Source organism: Pezoporus flaviventris, unplaced genomic scaffold (genome assembly GCF_033815535.1).
Source record: "Pezoporus flaviventris isolate CSIRO_AGI_PZ_B2104156 unplaced genomic scaffold, CSIRO_AGI_Pfla_v1 ptg000007l, whole genome shotgun sequence".
NCBI lineage: Eukaryota > Metazoa > Chordata > Aves > Psittaciformes > Psittacidae > Pezoporus > Pezoporus flaviventris.
Window position 1 is genome coordinate 93,475,358 of NW_026892555.1, and position 19,472 is coordinate 93,494,829.

The 19,472-nt window shown below is 38.4% G+C and overlaps 1 protein-coding gene across 2 annotated transcripts in view; it reads left to right on the forward strand.

Annotated features, from left to right (window-relative positions):
• CDKAL1 (CDK5 regulatory subunit associated protein 1 like 1) overlaps window positions 1-19,472 on the forward strand; it is a 390,319-nt gene that overhangs the window by 126,726 nt on the left and 244,121 nt on the right. For both annotated transcript variants that reach the window (XM_061449582.1, XM_061449583.1), the window contains exon 8: window positions 10,386-10,506. In XM_061449582.1, the coding sequence (XP_061305566.1) occupies window positions 10,386-10,506 (121 nt within the window). The remainder of the gene's footprint in view (window positions 1-10,385; window positions 10,507-19,472) is intronic.

Sequence of the window (19,472 nt, forward strand, 5' to 3'; positions counted from 1 at the left end):
TTTCCCCCCTTTCTACACATGCTAGCTCTCAAATCCTATGTTATTAAAGTTTTCTGGAGTGGGAGGTATGGAACAAGAGTGTTTGTATAGAGTCTGCTTTTAGCTTAGGCCTTAGGGAGATGAGGGGCAAGAGTTGAATTTAGTCCATATTGTGTCAAATGCTTTCATTTTTTTTCCTAATGCTTATGTTTCACAAACCATAGTTTTACAATGGGTCATTAGACTTGATTATAAAAAACAACCAAAGGAAATTACTTCAGGGTTGAGCCTTTTATACTTCACATAACCTTTCTTGATTTCAGTCACGTTGACCTGTCTGGTGAAGCTGCCCATCCATTCCAAGTTTAAACATTAACCAGTATTTACTAAACTGTTAAATTGTCCTCATGTGGTTAGTAATTATGGATTGCTGATAATTGCAGTGTCAGTCTGTATGAAAATGAGCAGATAAAACCCCCCTTTAGCCATGTAGGCTAAAGCATAGAATTTATGCTGGATTTCCTACCTTAGAGGGTGTGTATAGGAATGCCTGCATGTGAAATGGTACTTGTATCTGCTGTTTGATTTCACTATAATTTGCTGATAACAGTAGTTAAATTACTCTTTTCCATTTCTGTGATTGTGGGAAGAGTAGCTTTGGCTTAAGAAGCTGGTGACAAGCCAAATGAAGAATAAAAATTGGAAGAGGCAGGAGTTTCTTTTTGAGGAAGAGTATCATTTGGCACCGAGTCAGGAAACCGACTGTGCTGAAGTGCAGGTTGAGGAGGGTCAAAGGGAGAGTAGTGGCCTCATAGAGTCCCCGTTTCTGCATCCTTTGGAAGGATGTAGAAAGGGGGGATAGTTTTGGATGGGCTGTTTTATTTATTTCACTGTGTGGTGGGTTGACCTTGGCTGGCTGCCAGACCCCCACTCAGCTGCTCCTTTGCTTCCCCTCCTCGACCGGACAGAGGAGAAAATAAGATGGAGTAGCTCATGGTTCACAACAAGGACAGGGAGATCACTTACTAATTACCGTCACGGGGAAAACAGGCTTAATTTGGGAAAAAATAATGTAATTTATTGCCAATTTAAAATAGAGTAGGATGGTAAGAAACAAAGAGACAACTAAAACTACCTTGCCCTACCCCCTTCTTCCCAGGTTTAGTTTCACTTTTTCATCTCTGACTCCTCCACCTCCTCCCCCTGAATGGTGCAGGGCGGGGAATGTGGGTTGTGGTCATCCTATAACAAACAGCTCCTCTCTGCTGCTCCTGCCTCCTCACCCTGTTTCCTTGTTCCAGCCTGGCCCTTCCCATGGGTTGCAGTCCTCCAAGAATTGCTCCCGCGTGAGTCCCTTCCATGAGGTGCAGTCCTTCAGGAACAGGCTGCTCCAGCATGGGTCCCCCATGGGCTACTGCCAGGAACCCTGTTCTGCATAGGCTCTCTGTGGGCTGCAGCTTCCTTGGTGTATCTGCCCACTCTTGTGCGGTCCTTACAGGCTGCAGGGGCATGACCTGCTTCACTGTGGTCTTCTTCAGGGGTGCCTGGAGCACCTCCTCCCCCCCCTCATTCTTTCACCTTGGTGTTTGCAGGGCAGTTTCTTGCACTCTTTTCCTCCCTGCCAGGCAGCGATGTGTGCTTTCTCACGCCACCAGTGACTGAGGGACTCAGCCATGCCCTGTGGTCAGTCTTTTGGAGTGGCCATGTCCAGCAGAGGTCAGCCCCAGCTTCTCCTTACAAGAGGCTGCCCTGCAGTCCCCGCTGCCTGCACCTTGTCATAGACACCCCATGAACAGTATTACATCTTTAGCAATATTTCTAGGTAGTAGAACTGCCTTTTAAACTGAGATTATTGAAAAGTCAAGGTACTACTGGGCAAAAGTTATGCAAGGAGTTGTCTGTATTTGACAGACTAAAAAAAGTTTGTGGGGGGTTGTAATCAGGCTTTCAATAGGCAGTATACAGAACTACAGCTTTTCAGTAAGTCAGTGAAATGTCTGGTTAAAAGATTGAGCATCACCCATTTGTATGTATTGATTGCTGGTATAGTAAATGTAGAAAAGTCACCTCCTGCCCCTTTCTTGTGTCACTGGATTCAAAATTTTGGAGCTGTTTGTGAAACAAAAATTATTATAGGCTTTTGTTGTGGTCTAAGAAAATGGCATTATGTGTGGAAAGAGTGTCATTACTGAAACTGGTAGTGTTCGTTTTTCCTTATGTTTATTTGAGAACTGCTTTGACAACAAGCATTGGCATATGAAGAACCTGACTTGAAGGTATCCCACCTTACAGATTTTAAAGGAAGGGGATGTCATTCAGCCAAAACACTTCAATGGGAGCAGTGGGATTGCCTGTTTCTGACGGCTTAGGTAAAGTGTGACTACTGAAGGAATGAGTTCAAAATAGGAGTACCATTATCTGTGACAGTATCAATTCTGGGAGTTTAGCTTTGAAGACTGTAATTTAAAGAGGACACTAGAACACAATGAGGAATATACAGTAATTACAGAAAAAACTACTTCTGCAAAGACAGATTTTAATTGCTTTTGTAAAGCATCAATAATTATTTGACTTACTATAAAAATCTATATACTGGGGCAACAGATTCCAGTTGCCATTAATTGGTTCCTGTTCTTACACTAAAGCTGGTTGCAGTTTTTTTCTGTGGCTATTCAACTGCTTTTAGGCATGCAGTGACTATCAGGTGTGTGAGGCAACCCAGGAGTTTAGGTGGGGTTTGTGATGATTTTTCTCAGTGTAGTTATATCATTGATTTGGTTTAGGAAACTGTTAGGACTGACTGTCCCTCTTCTGACTGTCATTGTTATGATTTGAAATAGTTCACAGAAACTGAATGGGAGATAGTGCTGCAGAAGAAAGCAAGCGATGAAGGGGGCGGGGGGCAGAGGACAGATTGAAATCATGGTAGGAAAATTGTGTTTGCTCATTGTTAAATGAGCATGTGACATGCACAGGAAGAATTCCTTTTCTTCCAGACCTGCATGTTCTCTTTTCCACACCTTCAATGAATGGCCATCTCAAAGAATCCCTGCTCTTCTGTCTTTTTCATGTTGGTTAGACTCAGCTGGCTTTAGCTCTGTTAGAGAATCCTCAGGGCTAGTAAATGTAAAGAGTACCTTGTTCAAACCAGTCCAATTTAGTTATCGGTAGGAAGAGTACAAATAGATGGAAAAGGAGTAGAGATGAAAGTGAGAAACTTCAGCTCAATGTTTAAATCTAAGACTAAATTTATTCTGTTCAACCTGCACACCCTTAAACATTAGGCAAGTTACTTGTACTGCAGCAGCTGGCTCTGACAATCCACCCTTGGGCATTTCCTGTCCTCAGAACACAGCCCGTTTCATCTGGTTCAGAATTTCTTTTCTTTGAAAGTTTCTGTCCAAAATCTCCTGAGTCTTTGAGCAGCATCCTTCATCAAATGCATTCCTTCAGAGAGGTGAAGGCAGAGGGTCAGGGGAACTCTTCCTGTACCCAGTTCTTCATGTTGTCCTTCTGAGCTGTGGAATTGTAGCCAGCACTTGGAGTTCACAGGAGTTTAATGTTTAGTCACTTTTTCAGAAAGACAATAACATCACATGATTTTGAAGTAGGGTGAAGTTATTGAATCCTGGAAAAAACAAAACAACAAGTGCTTTAATAGGGCATTCCAAGTGCTTTTGTTGTGAGAGAGGAAGGTCCTGTGGATGTGTCAAAAATGTTCTTGAATACTTATATCAATGTAAGATAATTTTATATGAACAGTAGTTCCTTGTTAATAGTTATCTCCTTTTCTGTTTTACTTGTTGCTCTTTGCTCTTTTAGTGCTTACAGAGACTGTTACAATTGAATGATATGTTGGGGAAATGCCAAGAATAAAGAGGTATTATATGTTTAGTGGAGAGAAAGTGATGTATGAATTTCAGCAGTCTGGGCCACCTGCAGAGTGTTTTTTCTGAAGTTTGTGAACTGCCTGTCTGTATTTAATATCTTGGTTTGGAAATGTCATAAAACTAGTTTTAAAAAGCCCATCTTCACCCGCATGACACTCGTGTTCTAGAGTCATCCAAAACAGAGCTGTTGTTGGATGCTAATTCCAAGTGCAAGGCTTAGTAGATGTATACATTTCAAGCTCATAACATATGTGCTGTATGCTCAGTAGTTTCCCTAAAGTTTTTTTTTTTTGAGTTAGTGTAGGGTGGAAGGCAATAATTTTATCACAGAGTTCTGAATTGCAGAGACTGTGTCAAACACGCCACCTGCTATCAGGAACTTGCTGGGACTGGTTGCCAGGCCTACAGCATGCTTTTATCTGTGGTGCTGTGACACACGGAGGAAGATCAGTAAGTCTGACATTGGTCTGAACTGTTCCCTGTCTTCCATGGGATGCTTCCTGATTTACATCAGTTGAAAGAATTTGACTGTTACACAATGTCCCCAACTTTGATGTAGAGGAGGAATAATTTACATTAGTCGCTTGGCCAGAAGCAGGACATACATTACCGGTTAGGTTTGGCTTTTCTCTGCTCTGTGCATTTAATTGCCCTGGGAAATCCTGGGATTGATGCTCAGGGATGCCTTCACTATGTAGCTAACCTGCTGCTGGCCAGCTGAGGTTGGTTTGGGTGGGAACATTCACACAGCAAAACCCTGAGCTGGTTAGTGTCCTTGCTGAGGTTGGTTTGGGTGGGAACATTCACACAGCAAAACCCTGAGCTGGTTAGTGTCCTTGTTTCGGCACTTGTGTGTGTCTGGCAGCATGTGATTGCTCGGGAGAGCTCAGGGATTCCTTTGCAATCAGTCATGTCTGTTGTGGAATAGCTTGTTTGTGCTGCAGGGCAGGGAGAAAAGATGGGAGCTCAGCTTAGGGTCTGCCCTTGCTGCACAGGAGCTGCTTCCTTCAGAGGTAGATGAGGGCTCAGGCTCTTAGCCTTCCTCCCTACTGTGAGTTTACCACGTCTGGGTTTAAAGCTCCTCCAAATCAAAAAGATTTGGGCTCAAATATGAGTAACAGTCTGGGTTAGCTGTAGAGTGTGTTAGGCAATTTGTGTTGCATCCTGGTATTTCAGATGATATTTTTTTCTGTTAGTCTGGCCAGAAGATCCCAAATAACTTGTTTAGAAGGTTGGTTTTACCCAGTAGTTAGAGGGCTTAGAAGAACACAACTCTGGAAATAAATCTAGTACTGGAGTTTTGTAAGAGCCTCTTCTGTTTGCCTTTCCTGCCTTTACACATATTTTTTATTTGATCATCTTCAGCTGTTATTTTCTCTTTATATTCTTGACATTTTTGTTACTTTAAGTTTCCTATTTTCACTTTCTATACTTACTTGATGCTCCTTTCAGTCTTCATCGCTGCTTTTGGCTCTTTTTTACACTTACTCCTTTTGTTTTTCTTTGGAGAAATTTATTACATTGTTTTCCCTTCATATGGCTTTACTTTCCTTAGTTATACTGCTCCCATGTGCCATTTTTTTCCAGTGTTAGCCTTAAGGAAAGGAAACTTTGTATTCATGAAGAAGGAAATCATGGTGGAAGGAAATGTGTGCAGGGTACATGAAATAGTGCTTAATCCTTTACCCTGAAGATGCTGGAGAATATCAGACAGGTTGGTGAGAGATGCCTGGGAAGTACAGAACAGTACAAGTTCCTTCTCGTGAGGAAAAAAAAGTGTCTTTCAGGAAATGGTGAATAACCTCTAAGCATAATGAGGTAACTGGGAAAGGGAAAGAATGGGTAACAGAAAAGCTGAAAACAATAGAAATTGTTGCTGCCAAAGCTGGGGTTTCTTGCATCTTTGAGGATTTCTTTACACTCATGTTTTTGAGATGCTTGAGATAGCTGCACTGAACTCTGAGGCTAACAGCTAAGAAACACTGCTCTGTGTCTGGCTGGGATTTGTGTTTCAGTGGCACGCTGTAGTTCCAATGGGATGTGCAGGGATGGGGAGGGACCCTCAGTGGAAGTCTTCTTTTTCAAGCAGATAATATTTCCCATCAGCTGCTGAGGGGCGCCAGCCTATAGGCCGAGTGAAGCTGACTTTTATGAAATACAGTAGGTCTGTTAATACCTGATAGATATTTCCAGATAGACAGGCAGTTCTTGAAGTTAACTAAGGATGACTAAGCCACGCCACTTCCCCCTCATTTATCCTCGTATCAAACTAGCAAAATACCAGTCCAACATGAATCTGTTTCCTCTAGTATTGTTAACAAGCTTCTGTGGGTCTAGGTCACAGGTGTGTGATGATAGCCTGAGGCTCACAGCACATTTAATGTTGTTATAGTCTTACGGTAAAGAAATTCCATTACCTTTTCCCTTCATATATTTGTATTTCAGGATCAGGCATTCTCTATCGCAGTCTAGAAGCATATACATCTGTGATTAAAGGTTCATGTGCATGCCATTAATCCTGTGTTACTTTTTATTATCTTTTTCAACAAGTGAAAATAAATGCCTTGAAGATATTCTGCACACTGGTTTATCAAAATGACACATTCAAAAGCTCTCTTTTAGACTAACAATAGGATTTAATATCCTGATTAATTCATTCCAACCTCATCCTCATTGTGAACAATGCCAAGTAATGTGAATTGTGTCTACGGTCTTGCATGTAAAGATGAGTTTTAAGTTTAACTAGTCAGTTCTGAAAACTTAGCTCTGATTCATTTAAAATTGTTTCTCTAGCTTGTTTTCATTTAGAGTTGCTGTGAGTGATTCTGCTCTATAAGCTTCCTCATTGGATTTGGTTAGTACTACTGTTGTGTCATAATCTGCTTTAATTGTCTACTAATTAGGGAAAAACTGCTCTGAAGCATGGTTTTCTAATAGAATTTTACCTGCTGGTAGCCTATGTGTAAGCAGAAAAGTTACCTTTATGGCAGAAGAGGTTTATAGGACTAGAATGTTTAGGCTCTCAAATATAACCCAAATAGATCTGTTTGTCATTGAGCTGTGTTTCAAAGCTTGCATCTTCCTGTGAGCCGCCAAAATAAGGAGTGTTTTTTGTTTGATATCTGAGATAGATCATTCATTGTTAGAGAAGTGGAAGGTAACTTAAATCAGATAAAATGCTTTAGAAGTATAACTTGATTGCAGTGTTTTGCCCCATTCTAAGCTTTGAAAGGAGATCATAAATGAGTTTAAAAGTGATTGCTTTTTCTCTTATGCTTGATATTGATGTGGGCTTAATAATGCTGGTTAGACAGCTAAGAAAATGTTGCTTAGCCTTTTCCTTATTGAAGACAACAAAATATTTTTAAGTTTTCTTGAAATAAGTATCAGGAAATAAGATCTAGAGCATGTGAAAAAGTATGATTCAGTGTTTATCAAGTTATGTTTTATTAATAGCAACAATGCTGTAAACAGATGCTTTAGTGATTACTTAAAATGAAACAAAATAGTCCCTGTATGGAGTAGGAGAAAAAGGATTTAAGGTCATGAATACTGTAACTGAGGGTTTTTTTTTAGTAAAAAAGTAAAAAACTGTGCCTGCAGCACAGATCCCTGTAGTTGGGTATGCACATGCTGCATGCTTTTTGGAAGCATTAAGCTCTCTGCTAAAACTCATATTCCAGTACTGCTTTTTTCTGTCCTCTGGTTTCTGCAGTGAAAAATACAGGGATGTTCCGTTTTTGAGTACCACACAGGTTTTGCAAAGCCTCATATTAAGTAGAGTTTGTTGCCATTCAGAATATGGAGAAAACTGTTGCCATGCTTCATGTGAAAATAAGCAGCTGTATTTCATTGCCAAGCCATAGGTTTGCTGAGCTCAGGTGTGGGGTTGGGGTTGATATCAGCATTCAGTGCATTACATGGGAGGTGATCACAGAGCTGGGGTTTCTTTCCTGTGTTAAGAAGGTCTCTGAAGCTAAGAGAAGCTAGGTCTAGTGTGAGGTGTCTCTGCCCATGGCAAGGGGTTGGAATTGAATGATCTTAAGGTCCATTCTGTGATTCTGTAGTGTGTGTGTCTTAAGTTTTTATGTTTATTTTCCAATGTATATGCTAACCTGCCTAGCATTTGAAAGACAGTGGTCTGTAGGAAGATAGTAGTGCTATTTCTGGTGAACGTGATTTTCTAGGCTACCATAATGTGGTTTGTTTTTTGTATGAGGTTTTTTAGTTTTTTTTAAATTTTATTTTTTTTCCTTTGTCCCTGTTTTCCTAAGAAAAATGGATTACAAAGTTGTGCTTCCTGCACAGGTCTGTCATTATTTCCATTTCACTTCCTCCTTACTAATTTTTAGTCCTTTGACAAATTTCAGATAGGTTTGTGACCAGTTCTGTAGTCTAAGTCTAAAGGATACTCTTTTTCCAGAAGATCCATGAAAAGGATTGCATGGTTGATTAATGCTCCCAATATGAGAAGAGAATGAGCTAAGTCAGAGAGCAGTAATTCTCATGGCTGTTCTTCTGAGGGTACACATTCACTGATTCTGTGCTCTTTAAGTATTACTTGTTGGGGGGACAGATTTTTTTTTTTGTGGTGGCTTGGTTATGTTTTGTTTTTGAAAAATTTCAAAAGGGTGGTTTGACTCCAATTCAAAATCTATGAATTTTAAGTTTTGGTGGCTTGTTTTCGTGTTATCAATCCTGATTGTTTTAAGATTACCATGTATTATTCCACTGTGTTTTCAACCATAAATCCAAGTAGAATTTTAGTATGGTAATGCAATTGAATAGTTTAAAAATGGATATACTGGTTTATTCCAAATAAACCACAATGTTAGGAAACACAGAAAGGAATGTTCTCTGCTTCAAGTTTAATTTTTATACTTGCCATAATGCAATCACTTTTGTTATACAAGTAAATAATACGGTACTGTGCTTATGACTCCTTAATGAAGAATTAGATTGGAAAATAACTGATTGTATTGTGAGACAAAGATATTGCTGCTCTTGTCATAAAACGGTAGAAGTGAATAATTTAGCAAATGTTAATAGCAGTTACCATATTACTGAATTCACAGCAGGATGTAATGAAATCTGTCAAATGCATCTGCAAAAATAATGTCTTATAATTCCTGTTGATGTTATGATGTCTTATTTTATTATTAACTATTATATTAGGCCAGTCCTGCTCAGTTCTTCATTAGAACACATTTTGGATTGAGAATTTTTCTGTATCTTAAAATACCTGAGAACAGTGGTGTGCCAGAAGTAGTTGTTTATTTCCAGGCTGTTGTTACTGTATCATAGAAATAAACTCATTGCATGAATGCCACATTATCCGGAATTAAGTAATGACTCCTCAAAACAAGTAGTGGAGAAAGACTTCACCTGATAGATTAATTAGTAGTTTAAATTGCTGTTGGTAGTGTAAGTTAGGAGATCTGGTTGAACATGGTGTTTGTTTGATCTGAATTGGTTATCTACTTTGTGCTGGATGTGGTTCACCTAGTGTTTCATGATTTCGTCCTTTGTTTTCACTCCCCTCCCTTTTTAGGGTAATTTTTCTGTTTCTGAAGTGTTTGACAGATTGTAGCTGTAGTTTCATGTACTGTCAAAGAGTTTTTTCCAACTTCAGCAGGTACATGCTTTCTCTCTTTCCTCCGTTCCAAGCAGTGGTTACTTTCCACCTCTTTTCAGGCATCTAGCATTAGCTTTCCCTGCTGTCTCTAGCCTATTTTAGGCTTTGTGGAATAAATGGTGCAAGTCTTGTGTTTGTAACTGGGCACATTTTACATTATCTGTTACAATAATATATTTTTGGGTTTTGTTGTTCAATCTTGCTTCTGAATATTAGTGAAACCTGTCATTGTGCTCTTTGAACATAGGATTTGATATGGTATGACTGATGTACTGTGGTAGGCAGTCGGTGATACTATTTGAATTTTACTGTCTGCTTCACGAAAGGAGTTGTGAGGTAGTTTTCTAACCTGCAGTCTCCTTGATTTGGGAAAAGTGTGTGTAAATCTTGGTAATCAGCTTAGCCATGAGCATGGTATCAGGATATGCTTCGCAGCACTTTCCCTTAGATTTAATCAGGTAACTTTGACTGAAATATGTTGGTTCTCCCTAAAACAAACTAAAAAATATTTAGTTGTTTTACCCACTAATTCAGTTTTGAATTAAATTTTGGGGAAAAAGATTTAAATCCTGCCATATGACAGGATATTACTATGATATTTGCTTGAGAATGTGAAAATAAAACTGCTTAGATAATTTTAATACTATAAACCAGAAAATACAAATGTGAAAGATAATTGGATTAAATAATTTGCTCATTTTAACGTGATTTTACCTGTCAGTATCTCTTCAAATGCTTCAGCTGGTGGAAATACATTATTAGATCTCATTCTCATTTTCAGTCTTTTGAAGTATAAACATTTCTTTGGAAGAAGAGCAAATCAGGATTAGTACAACGGTTTTCTGCTTTATATTGACTGCGTTCCTGTGCTTCATTTGAAGGTCATTCTGTGAGACTGCTGGGTCAGAAAAAGGATAATGGAAAACGTCTGGGGGGAGCACGACTGGATTTGCCAAAGATTAGGAAGAATCCACTGATAGAAATAATTTCCATCAATACAGGGTAAGAATCTTCCAAATTTATAAAACACCGAGTGTTGCTGAGGAATTCGATTTGTCTCTTTCTGCAGGCCTAGTGTGTTACTCCTAAGTTACACAGAAGGAGGCAGGATGACCACTTTTTAATAGCAGAAGATTTCGAATGGCATTCTTTCTGGAAAGTCACTTCTTATTCGAGCGCAGGACTTCTGCTGCTCCAGGGCTGCCTACAGTCATGCAGTCCTCTTTGTAATTCATCTCTTTGCCAAAAGAAGAAACCCTAAGAAAACTGGAAAAGAAAAAAGGGTTTAGAGTTCTTTTGAGTTTTAAGGAAACAGTTTGGAATATCGTCAGTAACTCATTAAGATCTTTAAACATTGTGAAGTTCTGTAAACACCCGATTGTCAGCCCAGCCAGATGTATTAATGGCAAAATTAATTATTTGCTTCTTGGCCCTCTAATATGTTTGTAAAGAATTATAATGCTTATATTTCAGTTTTTTGTTTGTTTGTTTGAACAAGCTTCTCTCTGCTTATCCAGCAACTCTGGATGCCCGTTTCTTCCATGAGACTACAACCAATTCTCTGTTCTGCATTTCTACGTTCAGGAATTCTATTTTAATCTTCCTTCCCTTGATGCTTTCCTTTTCTAAACTCCTCTTGATTATCTCCCATTTGGTCAGTTTCCTAAAAAACAAAACAAATCAGTCAAGCAAAAATACCCCCCCTCCAATCCCCCCAGTCCCCAACAAACAAATCCAAACAAAAAACAAACAAACCCCTCCACCCCTCTTCTTCTGATCTTCCCATCTTCTCCAACTTACGTTGTATTTCCCAGGTGGTAAAATATAAAATGCGTTGCTCTAGGCATCCCAGGGGAGTGTGAACTTGTTGCCAAGGGAAAAAAAAAAGTGGTAGATTTTAGCACTTTTTGTTTTGAGTTTATTCTAGCACTTTCATAAACATTTCGTAGAAGAGTTTTGCTACTATCCTTTTTCTCTCTTAATTCCTTGTCTTTAAGTAATCAATCCTGCCTTCATAATTTGCTGTAAAACCTAATGTGCTATTTAAGTCAGAATATTAGTTCAGGGCTTAGTGTGGTTGCTTTTTCTTCCTCTGACTTCAGGTAAACGTGGATGACATTTTGTCATCTTGCTGAATTGAAACTGCAGTTTCATTATTGATTTTTTTTATTTTTATTTTTAAAGTCTGGGTATGAACTTTTCTGGTGCAATTACTTCAGGTGTTCTATTTTTTTTTTTTTCCCCTTATTGTCTTTCTTGTTTATCTTGTTTGTGCCCATGTGAACAAAATCCTTTTCACCATTAGGAAAGTGTTCTTTTCCATGGTATAATTTTTCCTTTTCCTTTAGCATTTTTCACACTCTGATGTTCCAGTATCTTTCTAGTTGTAAATGTTGTCAAGAATGTAAACTAACTGAGCCATGGTCTTATTGACATGTCTTTTGATTTGTAGTAGTAGTGCATTGAAGATGGTAAAGTGTTTTGCTATTTCTGATGCTAGGATATTGCTAGCCTTGGCTGATAAGGGTCTGTGAAATTTTTTTAATCTATTTTGAACGTATGTATTTTCATACTGGGTTTTAAAAAATCATTTCCAAAGTTGATTAAACTGCAGACAGTTAACATCTCCCTAAGATGTTACTTTTGGAAAACCTTTTATTTGGAACCTGATAGCTTGCAAACACCAATTACTTTGCTTATTTATGGCTGTTCTCAGGTCAATAGAATATATTTTATACCATAGGATAATAAAAAAAAATAATAGTAGAAACCACAAAAATATGTTTACTTCACAAAGAATAAAGTAAAATGTTTTAAGAAGACGATAGTATTCTGAAATCTCAAACGAGTCAGTTGTATAAGACATCTAAATTAACTAACATCCCATTCTATGTTATATTGCATGCTCAGGGAATCCTGTCTCTCTTGAAATAAGTTTATTGTGTTTCCTGTCCTTCCCTTCGCCTCCCCTCCCCAGCCCCTCCGCCTGTGTATTGAAGATGACTTTTTTTGGTTACTACTTTGGGTTTGGAAAATAAAGTGTATCTTTAGAAAAGCAGCAGTTCTCAACAGTTTCTGAAAATATAAAAATACAGTTGGTGAAGAACAAGACACAGTACATGTTACTCATTGTGACTTGGCTGTATTTGTTTCGTCAGCTTTGCCTTAGTAAGTCTGGCTCTGGCAGTTTTTAGTACAATACTGTATTTGATCTGAACTGGCTTCTCTTTGTAAAAACAGGAGAAATCATTGAAGATTAGTTTTTGGTACAGTGTTCTTTATTGAGAGGTAAATTTGGATCAGACTACAAGGTCTTAAAATAGCAGGAAATAGTTTGTTTAAAATAGTGATTTCCTCTTTGGAAATAAGAGTTGTCTGGTGCTATGTGATGGTGTTCAGGAGCAGCCCTACTTGTGCTGCTCTGTGAGGGAGGGCAGGAAGGGACCCAAGGGTGCCCCCAACACAGGCAGGATATATAACACAAGTCTGAGATCCATCCTGGAGATGAGCACAGGGCTGGAGGCAGGCATGGTTTTTAAGCTTACACCAGGACTGGATGCACAGGCCTGAGCTTAACTGGCGCTTGTGGCCCACAGGAGGCTTGTGGAGAGAGCCACTGAAGCTGGTTAGGTCAGTTAGGGCCTGATGGTACCCACAGAGCAGTGACAGGTGGTGGCATATTACCATATACACATGGGATCTTAATAAACTCTTGGCCTCTTCTGTAATTCTGTTTGGGAAGAAAAAGCTTTGTGGGAACATGTGTATCCCTTAGCCCCAAAGTGTTTTGATGGCTCATGCTGACCCCTTTCCCTCTCCTGTAATATGAATACCTTTATGTATGTAGACACCTGCTAGCAGGAAGTATTCTTCTGAGAATTCAGTAGGACTAGTTTGTTTTTGGGAGTCTTAAGCGAATTGTGAAGATATCTCTCATTCTTACACAACTGAGCTTGAGAATCTGGGTGCAGTTGAAATGCAACACTAGAATAAGAGTTGTTTCTTAACTCAAGAGGGTGTCAAATTCTCATCAGTAATTTTGACTTGAGGTTTCTTGTTATTGATTCCTTCTGCTCTCAATACTGAAGGAGAAAACATTTCCTGTCCTGAAGGGTTCTGTTTTTGTATAACTGTGTTTTATTATTTTTACTTGCCTATGTACGAATGAATGCCTACGTATGCATGTTCCTTTGTGCGTGTTTTCCCCAGACAGCGGCTGTACATGAGCCTCCTCAGCTGTTCCTTTGCGTGAACCAAGTCTGTCTTATCAAGGGACAAATATTTGTGTCTCCACTACAGTATACAGCCAATAATGATAATAATAAACGAAAATGAAACCCCATAATGTATGGGATAGTTATGAAGTGCTGCTTCTGTACATTGTGAGTCAGCTCAGAGTTGTCACACAGTGGCACGTTAGTGGCAGCCATAAAAAGGTGTTGCTGTTTGCTTAGAGTTACCTGGATCTTGTTTACTATTGGACTTTTATTTCAGAAGTAATGGACAGTTTTTTTTTCCTACTGTTAATTTGGTTGCTCTGAGGTTTTCTGTTTTCTCATTTAGAAATCCAGGCTATCTTCATCTCTTTGTTTTACCAAGGCAGTTAGTGGTTTCTGTCAATAGACTGTGACTCTAGAGAAAACCTTCCGTCCCAGAAGCAAAATATTTAGAGCTTCCAAGTATGTCAGCAGAGACCATGGTGAGTACCAGAAAGGGGTCACAAGAGACTTGCCAGCCTTCTATGGCACACAAAGATATGTTAACGAATCTTAATTTTTCCATGTGCCGAATACATACGGAATCTGTACCATCCTAGTATCTCATACAAAGTTGACCTCTGTAACTTTCCCTTAAGGAGTAAGTGACCCTTTCTTCCTGTATTGTTTGCTTTCTCTGTTATAACTTAGAAAACATTCCTCAATATTTTCAAAATCAATTATTCATTTTTTTTTTTTTTTTCTGTGGAATAGGCAGTTAATATAATTTGGTGATTCCAGCAGGGCTTGGATAGTTGTCTTAGTATCTAGCAAGTTCTGCAGCGATATTAGTGGATCTCAGGTTAGAAACAGTAATTTGCTTGTGTCCTCCAAAATAATTTTCTACTTTGAATTAAAGGCATTTGGTTCAATCTCTTTCACTTTTATTTGACCTAAGCAGGTATCGTAGAGGTCATCATACTGGAACAAGCATGGTAATAGTAGAATAGCATGTTGAATGCTGTTTAGAGAAAAGGCATAAAGTTGTTCACTAATCTCCTAATGTGATTATTCTGTTAGTTTGACGGAAGACAGAGAAATGTTTCCAAATCCGCTTTTTGTTATAGCTTCATTTTAGTCTACGGAAGAATCTTTTCTCCTTGTGATCTAATCTTCATTAGTGCCAGTTTCATAACCTATGTAGCTACTTAGCTCTCTTTAATAGGATTGAGACTTGGTCTTCCACCTTTTAATTAAGTAATTCTGTATCATGAACTTGCTGCTTGTACTCTTACATACTGACCTGTCTGTGATGTTGGCACGGCCTGAGCTCCCTTACGTCCAAGTTGCTGCCACTCACATACATTTCAAACACGATTATTATTTTACACTACTATTTTGTACTTTTGTTAAGATGCTTGGAAAGCATGAGAGGAGTGTAATATGAGCTGAATATGAACCCACAGTAGAACTTCCTGTTGGGTGGGTTTGCATGTAGGTTCACTGAAGTGCTTTGTATACTCTTTCTGAAGTTTCTGCCTCTTTCTTTCCTTCTGGAGCAGGCAGGTTATTCTGCTGCTGATGCGCATGCTTGCATTAGGCTATCCTGACAGCTGCGATCTGGTGTAACCAGTGTTAAATTTGCAATATGAACATAACCAAAGGGCCAAGTCTCTGTCCAAGTTTTCCTGTTGTTCTCCCTCATTTGAAGACACTGTAAAAGTTTGATATAGTCTCATTCTCTTGTTACTTTTATAGATTCCCTTTTTAAGCTACTCAGAGGGCAGGGAGATGTTTAAGATTCAGCCGAGCAAACTGAACATTTGGATTTGAGTGTAGTTCTGACGGAGGACAAAGCCACAGTCTTACTGAAAAAACTCTGTAGGTCAGTGGAAGCACTGTCCTCTTCTCAATCTGCACATCTGCATATATTTTCTTTTGGGAGAAGGGCTTTTAAAAACATATGAAAATGAAAAGCAAATTAAAATTACCCACCTAGCCAAGCCCAGTAGGCTGTTCCTGCAGTGCTAGAGTATCTTGCAGAAGATCAGCATGTTACTTTTATTTCAGAGATTTTCAGATCTACTTCTGAGTCATAAATACCGATTAAGGCATAACAGTTCAAACTTAGTACTCTCAGTGGCGAAGAAATGCAAACTTTCTGGTCACGAGACAGTCCTTGCTAGCAAACTTTATGTTGGGGGAAAATATGGATAGTAGTGCTTGGGGCTTTCTTTAGAAGTCCTTCATGCTTCTTGCTGATTTTGTCAAGCTTTTTAGGCTGTGCTTTGAAGTCCTGTAGTGATGGTTGTTCAGAATGTTTCTAAGCTTCTGGTTGATCCAAATCTAGCAGAAGAATTAAAAAAAAAAAAAAAGTAGTTTTACTTAGAGTACTTGTTTTGTTTTATGAATCAAGTAACCAAACATTCATCATTAAAAACTAAGCTATAGAGTTACTATTGTCAGTCCAGATGTTCTCAGGCAGGAATATTTCCCTGGTTATGAATTGCGAAAGGTTAATATTCTATTCTTTCATCATATTCTGTTGCAAGGAGTAGTTTCAGTTTTATGATGAATTGGGGAGTATGAAGATTGAATTTGCTCTAAGAGTTGCATTTTAATTTTATATGAGGTCAGATAGTAGTCTTTCTGTATATAGCATTTCAACATGTGTTTAGGATCAAATATACCCTGACACTGTATGTCCATGAAAGTGTATTTAATTCTTTTTTTTTTAATTGTGCAAAAAAAACGAGGGCATAAACTTCAATTAAATGCTTTCCATTCTATAGCTTTTTTAATATGGATATCTGAAATACTTGATTTAGTTAACTATTTCACTGTATAATATTTTACAGCGCTAGATGGTTCTGTCCTTACTTTTGGTGGTTAATGACTAGATACCTGTGAGGTGTTATGTTACAAAAACTCCCAAGGTAAAGTAATGCTGGTAAGAGGTCTGGAAAGTCTTTGATGGCATGCATGGATTCATTTTGCTATAGGTAGTCTTCGTTGAGTCAGCACATATTTTGGGCTTCTTTCAGTATTAAAAACAGGTCATATTCTGTCTATTTGATTGTGGCAGTTGGTTGAGATGACTCATGAACAAGACATCAGTGGCTTTCCCCATATGGCAATAGGTAAGGAGGCAGTGGAATCATCTTAGAAATGAGGGTTTACAAACAGAAGGAGCAGGAAGAGGAGCATGTGGCTCTGCCTCCTCTGATGGAAGAATAATCATTGCTTTGTAATCATTCGATGCCAGTCTGCTGGCAGATGTGTAGAGTCCAGTTAGAACAGTATTTATTCCTTTGCTAGCATAAGATACTCCAGGGAGAGATATTGAGGTTGTTGGGTGCTAGTACAGTTTGTCAATGAATTAATGCATCTGGTTATTAATCTGACTACTACAGTGAGTCAAGTGTTAACCAGGGTCAGGTGCAGAAGCAAAGTCCCAGGGGCACATGACATAGGACTGAACTTTGGACACAGAGCTGGGAGGCTGGTCTGATGAAGTTTAGGGTCTGCCTTTTTTGGTTTTGTTTCACCTCATTGTCAGTTGTCCATCTGTATCATGAAGATGGTGAATGGGTACAATGGCTTGGGCTTGTAGTGCTGATGCCGCAATATTCTGTTCCTGCTGTACCATTTCAGAGTGTCTCTTCACTGTAAGTCTGCTCTTACCCTTGTGTTATACTATTTTCCACATTCCCATGAGGCTTGTGTATGCCAGTGTGACTGCAGATCCGTACTATTATTTGGCACTGTGGAGCTCCCTTCAAGAAAGGGAAATGTGGTGATAAACAAGGTGGACATGGATTATAAAGCAGCACTTTGTACTGATTAACTGGGTACTTACCATGGTCTAGGCTGTTTGAAAAGTGATTTAAAATAGATATTTAGCAAGGTGGCATAGAGATCAACTAGGATGCAGTAGAATTTTTTTAATTATCATAGCAAATTACTGTTTGGTAAAGCCATAAAAAGAGGCTCTAATTGTGACTGTTAAATCCCTGAGCTCTTGTAGTGGCCTGTGTTGACTGTCCAGATTTTTGGCTAAGCGAACTGGCTGAGTTTATAGCTTTTCGTGCCATATAGCAAACAGCATCTATGCCTGTGAGCCACCTTTGCAACAGCTTTGTTGTGTTCTTGTGATCTCTGACTCCTTTGTAACTGGGATGAGTTTTCTGGAAACCATACCAAAATATCTTTGATTGCTCAGGAGAGATGGTGTGGCTTAAGTCTAAGAGTTTGTAAAGCCACTGCCCTCCTGTGCTGCAATTAGTGGCATGTTTCCATAATAAACTCATCAGTTCAGCAGAACCACCACTGTTTCTTTGGCTTTCTGTGGTTACTTGATGTGTAGTCAAGTCTATGCCCTAGTACAATGTTTTCTCTAGATAAAAACAGAGAGAAACGGAAGATGGAAATCTTTCTGGTCTGCAAAAAATTGGATTACCTAGTGTTTGACAGTGATAGACTTGTTGTTTTTTTTTCAACTGCTTATATGCTTTTGTCTATTCAACTGTGCTGCAGTGTTTTCAACATTACCATCTTCTCCTAAGATGCTGCTGTCCCTGTCTTGAACGAATAATGAGTCTGAATTGCAGATCTGATATTTTGTAACAAAACCTTTGACCGAATACTTACAAGGATGAAATCCATATTTTCAGTTTACTTGATTTAGTTTGTTCATTAATAAAATACAGGTTTTCTATATTTTCATGTTTAACTGTTCCAGATACTCCTGTAAGTGACACTGCAGTTAAAAGAAGATTTTGATTTTAGAATACACAATCAATATATCTTTTGATTTGCATTAAATATTATGCTTGGAGATGCAGAGTAGTATTTCTTCAGATTATAATAATTATATAATTACGTATTATAGCATGGTTCTTTTTTTTTACTGGAATTTAAGATAAATGCTTAGAGCCAACTCCCCAGTAAATATGAAGTGATACAATTACTTGGGTCCTACCTTAGGTTATAATATTTAAATAGACATTTTTCATATCGATTTAGCTCAAACATCTATGACATGCCAGACTGTATCATGTCAGTACCCTCAGAAAGCAGAAAAGGTGGAAAGTCTTGAATGAGAGTGTATGTGTTTTTGAAAGGAAACCTCTCCATTAGGGTTTTTTTTATATTTTAATCAATATTTGCATGTGCATATATTTAGAATTCTAACTATGCTAGATGCTAAGCATGTATTTTAATCATGCACATAGCAGACATCAGTCTGTTCTGCTTTGGCACACTTCACAAAATAATTCATGTGATGAAAATGATAGAAGGTACAGTTGTCCATATCTATATGGAAGGCATTTTCATTTTAATCATAAAATTTGAAAAGCTACTATTGCAATGAATGCAGAAACCACACTGCTGTAACAGAGGGGAAAAGAGAGAAACAGTTGTTTACAACAAAAAGCTTTAACAGTCTACTTTTTTGCCTAAGGTCTCTTTCCACTGCAACTTACTGTAACTCACATCCAAGGTTGTTATTCCCTAATGAGATATTGAAATACCATGTTGATGACGCTTACTGAAAGATTTTTTTAGTTATCATCAATTTTTTGCAATTAAAATAACTTACATTTGGGGAAGGGAATACGAAATTATTTATAACAGTCTGCTACAAAATCTCTAGGTGCTGCTTGGTAACAATTTCACTGAGAATATGGAAAAAAATGTATTTATCATAAAAAGGTGACGCATTGGTGTGGCTTACATTCTCATCTTACCAACTATTGTGCTTGTAGTAAT